General features: G+C 49.5%; 1 protein-coding gene across 1 annotated transcript in view; it reads left to right on the forward strand.

Moving 5' to 3' along the window:
- Positions 1–5,115, forward strand: part of PPP6R2 (protein phosphatase 6, regulatory subunit 2) — a gene marked incomplete at its 3' end in the record, with an annotated part of 36,136 nt that extends 31,021 nt beyond the window's left edge. The window contains exons 14-15 of the mRNA XM_008938306.1: positions 2,060–2,157; positions 5,058–5,115. Of these exons, the coding sequence (XP_008936554.1) occupies positions 2,060–2,157; positions 5,058–5,115 (156 nt within the window). The remainder of the gene's footprint in view (positions 1–2,059; positions 2,158–5,057) is intronic.
- Between the last annotated feature and the right edge of the window lie 1,291 nt (positions 5,116–6,406).

The following is a 6,406-nucleotide window of genomic DNA, read 5'->3' on the forward strand; positions in this document are numbered from 1 at the left end:
CCTGGGCAGCCTGGCACAGCCCTGGGCAACCCTCCAGGGCAAGAAATTGTTCCTCAGGGGCAACTGAAACCTCCCCTGGGGCAACTTGAGGCCCTTTCCTCTTGTCCTGTCAACAAGGACAAGAGAGTCCCTGTTGTATCCCAGAGACAGGCTCTTGTCCTGCACAGTTACTTACATGGTCCAGGCTCCAGCTGGGGTTACATTTGGCTCAGACTGCACTCAGGTCCCAGGTACATGATGTCTCACACCTCTGTGAGGTGCTGCCCATTGCTCTTCTCCTGGTTCTCCACACCAGGGGGCTGGCTGGTCTGCAGGCTCTAGACCAGCTGCAGTGAGTTTTCTCAGCCAGCAAGGTTGTGTTCACCTACCTGAGCAGAACTGGAGCCTCCAGCTGGGGTTACATTTGGCTCAGACTGCACTCAGGTCCCAGGTACATGATGTCTCACACCTCTGTGAGGTGCTGCCCATTGCTCTTCTCCTGGTTCTCCACACCAGGGGGCTGGCTGGTCTGCAGGCTCTAGACCAGCTGCAGTGAGTTTTCTCAGCCAGCAAGGTTGTGTTCACCTACCTGAGCAGAACTGGAGCTGACAGGGGGGTTCTGCTTCCTCCTGAGCTATGCAGGGTTGTGTTAAAACCAGGAAGAGCCACACTGAAATGCAGCAGTAAGAGCAGTAAGCTGGAGCAGTAAAAGCAGTAAAAATCCTTGGCTTGGGAAGAGAGGGAGGTAACTAAGGGTTCACTTGCATTTAGCAAAGATCTCAGGATCCTCAAAATCTGAGGGACTCTGCTAAAGCTCTATCAAATATCTGGAAGCTGCTTTTCAGGATGAAGCATTTAGACAAATTCTTCCAACCTTTTGTGATGTTCAGAATATAAAGAGCATTAGGACACACGAGTTTCAACCTAATTAGCAGGAAGGTGCCCATGGGGAGTAAAAAGACAATCTGAGATCTGGTTAAGGGTAAAAATAAGCTGAAAATAGTTTAATTTTTTTTGTCCAAATATTCCAGCTGGCTACTCTGACATTACAAATACCTTTCTTTTCCTCAGCTGTTACTGACAGCACGTTAAAAAAGGGAAAATGCATTGCATTTGGAAAAAAAAATTGTCTTTTGTTGTGCCAAGTATCAATAGAAATCTTGTGGGGAGCCTGCAGAACTGCTCAGAGGAGCCTGGGTACTTCACAGCACCTGCAGTGCCCTCCCCATGAAGTGAAGCTGCAGAGAGAGATGTTTAAGTGACTCAGCTGTAGCTGGAGGGGGTGCCCACCAGTGTGCAGAATTAGCCTCCAAACAGGAGAGAGGCTCTGGGGAAAAAAAGAAGAAAGCAATCTTTGTCATACATAGAGAATGAGGCACTGATGGGTGGGCCAGAATGTGCCCCAAAGGATATCTGGGCAGCTATCCTGGGGTGCCAGCTGAAAGGGCACCCAGACAGCTGGGGGAATCCAAATCTAGGATACGGGGAGTGTTGTCTCCAAGACGTGGAGTGATTTTCCCATTCTCCTTGGTGAACATCCAGTTGGAGGCAGTGACCTTCACAAGTGAGTTCTGTTAACAAGAGGTGAGGTAGAGAGCAGCAATGGGACAATCAGAGGTGTAGAATATGATGTAGGAGAAAAAGCTGAAAAGATTTGGTCCATTTGGTCATAAGAGGACAAGATTATGTGGAGACATGTGCCTCGTCCTACCAGGAGCAGGGGTTAGAGGAGGTGCCAGGCACCATCGTGGTTCAGTGGTGGGCTCCAGCTGCAGTGAGGAACATTTTGAATTGCATCAGGGAAAGCCCAAGACAATGTTTTAACAGCACAGTGAAGCCAACAAAGGGTTTCCTAGGAAATTTCAAAACTCTCTTTGGAAGAAGTCAAGAGCAGGTCAGAGAAGTGTCTGTTCCAGGAGCTGTCTGATCCTGCTTTGAGCAAGGGGCTTGGAAAAGATGATTTCTCCAAGTGTGTCAGTTTTCCACAGTACTAATGCTTTTCTAGAACATGTTTCCAGCCAGCTTATTGGAATCTTTTTGGACACGTTAATGATGGCTCTTTTTGGGTTGCACTGCTCAGGCCTTCTCCGAGTACCAGATCCAGCAGATGACAGCCAACTTTGTGGATCAGTTTGGCTTTAACGATGAGGAATTTGCAGACCAGGATGATAATATCAAGTAAGTTTCTAAGACTTCAAGAGGCTTAGAAATAGCATTTAAGCCTCTTTGCATCTAATCTTTCTTCTTCTGGTTCAGGTTTTGAAGTGAAGCTCGCTGTGTCCCTGCTTTGGGTTGAACCAAATGGACACTGCTCGGTGGCTTGGAACACAGCTGCCCTGTTTTGCCTTTGTTAGGAGTCCACCCTGATCTCCAAAGACAGTTGTAGGACCAGGGAAAAGTGCTTCTTCATTCTGATGAGAAACATTTTTCATAAAACACACCATAATTATCCAGCCACACTCTGCAATAAGTTTAATTGGACAGAAAGCAAAGCATTAGAGCTAACCCTAGGCAATTAAACAGATATTCTCCAGTGGCTTTAAGTCCTTATTGAAATAAGGAGTAGAAAGAATAGTGTTCTGATGAAGTCCATGGAAAAATTCAGCCATTTTCTCTCTCATGAAAAAGGAAACACAGATAAGGCAGGAGCAAATAACAGCTTAAAGGAGGAGATAAAGGTGGATTTGTTGCACGACTTGCTGAATTCAGCATTTGGAATTTGTGCTGCTTTTATAGAGAACTACTGTCATCTAATTAAAACTGCAGCCCATCTTCTCACCTTAAAAATTGTAGCTAAGGAGATTAGTGGGTCTGTAATTACCCCTCTTGTCCATAATGGCTCAGAAATGGTAACCATTTAGTACCCATTTATTGATGGAAAATGCTCCAGGAGGATTCCCAGTCCCTGTGTTCCCTGCGTGGTGATTTTGCCCATTCACTTTCAGCCCATGGCAATGTTTCTCTCACTCAGAGGAGTTCCTTGGCATGCAGGGGCACAGGGAGAGCCTGGGGCAGTACCTGCTGTCCCTGCCACCACTCCCAGGGCAGCAAATCCTGGAATTGTTCAGGCTGATCATCCCGTCCAACCACCCCCCAGCAGTGCCAGGTCCCCACTGCCCCGTGTCCCTCCCCCCACATCTCCACAGCTTGGAAACCCCTCCAGGGGTGGGGACTCCACCACTGCCCTGGGCAGCCTGGCACAGGCCTCCACAGCCCTCCAGGGCAAGAAATTGTTCCTCAGGGGCAACTGAAACCTCCCCTGGGGCAACTTGAGGCCCTTTCCTCTTGTCCTGTCCCTTGTCCCTGGGGAGCAGAGCCCGACCCCCCCCTGGCTCCAGGCTCCTGTCAGGAGCTGTGCAGAGCCAGAAGGTCTCCCCTGAGCCTCCTTTGCTCCAGGCTAAAGAGCCACAGTTCAGATGTAATAGTCCCAGTAAATGTTGGGTCTGCTCTGTGGAGAACTGCAGGATCCTGGGGTCCTGACAGAAACAAGGTGCTTTTGGCCCAGGAAGCTCTGGGTATGTCACACCACCCTGGCACCTTGGCTGCTCCAGCTCTGATTTACTGAGGATTCATTTGCTGGTTCTGCTCAGACCATGTTTTAGCAACTGCTGGGCTCCATGAAATACCTTAAATGAAATAACAATGTGGAAATAGTTTGGCTGCTTCAGAGCTGCTTTCAAGCATGAATCCAAGTAGAGAGTCATGAGATCCTCAGGGCCTTAAGAACTTAATATTAAGGTGTTTGCTAAATAGTTGGGAACCATCTTCTAATGCAGAGAAAAGTTTTGGAGTCCACCTCTCCTCGCCTTGTTTTCTGAGTATTATAGATGTTGAGAACTTTAATAAGGCCAAAAAATTCCAGGCTGGAATGGGAATTTAACTGGACATGGATTACTCAGTTCTGCACATTTTTTCAAGCAGAAGAAACACACTTTTAACTTCTTATCAGAGAGCAGCTAATATTGAACTTCTGAGCATGTAGGTGGAGGGGAGGAGGTAATTGATGTAGGTAATGTCCATGTGGAAAATGAACATGAAGCTGAACAACACCTGCAGCTGGGATGTGCTCACTGCCTCGGGAGCTGGCATCAGAAAAGGAGAATGCACCACAGAACTGTTCTGGCCTTGAGTGTTCTGAGGGTGCAGTTCCCTCTCACCTGCTTCCTGGCTGCTGAGAACTGCTGCAGGCATGAATTCGAATCTTTAAGAAGTATTAATAACGTTTCAGTGTCCTGGAGGTTTGCATGACAGTGTTTTTTATGGATTGAAGAGTTGTCTTCACAGAAAATAGCAGTGCCCAGACCTAGAGAGAGGGTGAAAAGTTGCTGCATTGAGCCAGGCTGTGCTGGTGGGTTGCAGTTCTTTGGCCTGTAGCACCCTCTGCTGTTCTTACAACAGGCACTCTAGGTCTAAATCAGAAATTGGGTTATTCAGGGAGTTTTGCAGTGGTTGGTAATGCGTCGGGGCTGTAGAGCCGTGGGTGCACCAGGGTGCCCTGAAACTACTGGAATTGTGTTGGAAGGGGCAGGGGCAATGCCAACTGGGTGTTCCTGGGTGTGTGCCCACTGTGCAGGGTATGATCCCACCTCTGGGTCTTGTCTCAGGCTGAGGATCCCAGGGGAGTTCTGGGGTGAATGCAGGACTGGAGCTGCAGAGTGCCTGGGGGCAGCTCCTCCTCTTTTTCACTAATTATGAGTTGGGTTTTTTTCTGAGATTTAGTTCAGCTGGAGAGACCTGGTGAAAAAACTGAAGCTAGCTCCAGAGGTCCCATGAGAGGTGCAAGATAACAGCCAGCCAGTGCTGGGCTTGCCCTAAACCCTCCAAATACCACATTGACCAGATAGAGCAAAGGCTGTTCCCTTGGGGATCTTTGCAGACCTTGGTGTGAATCCCTGGAGTGCTCCTCACCTCAGAGAGACAGACCCTGTGCAGAACACAGAGAGCACTCGGGGAGTGGGGAGGAGGCCTGGAGGGTCCCCAAGGTGTCTCTGTGGCTGGCTGTGCTCTGGCCTGTGCTGGATGGGACAGTGCCGTGCTCCTCCTGCCACCTCTGACCTCCCCTGCCCTTCCCTCTGCAGTGCTCCCTTCGACAGGATTGCAGAGATCAACTTCAACATCGACGCGGACGATGACAGCGTGAGTGTGCTGGGGAGGGCTCTGCTGGGGCAGCTCCTGGCAGGGATGTGCTGGGCTCGGCTGCTCTCACTCTGAAAGCAAAAAGATGGGTCTGTTATTGGGGTCAGTGAACAATTTGCCTCGGAGCTGAGTCCAGTGAAGGAGCTCAGGGCACTGCGTGTGCCCTCAGAGGGTCTCCCTCCAGTGAGGGCTGTGGTGAGGAGGATCTCCACGAGTAGATCTTTTCTTTGAAGGAATCTTTCTCTGCAGCATTAACCTGTTGTTTTTATTTTTACTTTGATCATCTTTCCATACATGAACTAGAAAGAAATACAAATAGAGAGGACTGGGGTTCTTATGGGTCTAAATATTAGAGGCATAGAATTGTTTTGATTGGAAGAGATCTCTAAGATCCTGGAGTCCAACCACCCCCCAGCACTGCCAGGTCCCCACTGCCCCGTGTCCCTCACCCCACATCTCCACGGCTTGGAATCCCCTCCAGGGGTGGGGACTCCGCCACTGCCCTGGGCAGCCTGGCACAGGCCTCCACAGCCCTCCAGGGCAAGAAATTGTTCCTCAGGGGCAACTGAAACCTCCCCTGGGGCAACTTGAGGCTGTTTCCTCTTGTCCTGTGGCTTCTTCCTTGGGAGCAGAGCCCGACCCCGCCCTGGCTCCAGGCTCCTGTCAGGAGCTGTGCAGAGCCAGAAGGTCTCCCCTGAGCCTCCTTTGCTCCAGGCTCAGCACCCCCAGCTCCCTCAGCTGCTCCTCCCCACACTTGGGCTCTAGACCCTTCCCCAGCAGCTCCGTTGCCCTTCTCTGCCCACGCTCCAGCCCCTCACTGTAGCCCTGGGCCCTGCTGTGTCTTGTCTCTTCTGTGGTGTTTGCCCAAGTCAGTACTCACTGAAGAAGCTGGACACAGCTAAAGGACAGGATTCCAGGCTCATCTCCTGACCAAAGCTTGTTGAATCAATATGAAGGCCAGCTTTTTTTTAGTCTTAAAATACTTTCTTTTTCACTTAATACTAGAAAAAGTTTTTCTTCTCTTTTCTGGCTGCTCTAGGCAGTACAGGGTAGACACAGAAAATTTATTTGCCTTTTGAATCTGCCAGCTGAGGCTGCAGCCAGCAGGAGCCTGTTTGTGCTTCTCTTACCCTGTTCTTACCCTGAGCAGAGAATATTTGTGTGTGATGGAATTGTAATGGGATGTTAAAGGATGTAAATAGAGACACCTTCATGGGATTAGTTGTGTGCAAATGCTGCTCTAGTCCTCAGTGAAGTTTGTGTTTCTGTCTCTGAAGAATGAATGGAGTTT

Source organism: Merops nubicus, unplaced genomic scaffold, assembly GCF_000691845.1.
Source record: "Merops nubicus isolate BGI_N331 unplaced genomic scaffold, ASM69184v1 scaffold10284, whole genome shotgun sequence".
Lineage (NCBI taxonomy): Eukaryota > Metazoa > Chordata > Aves > Coraciiformes > Meropidae > Merops > Merops nubicus.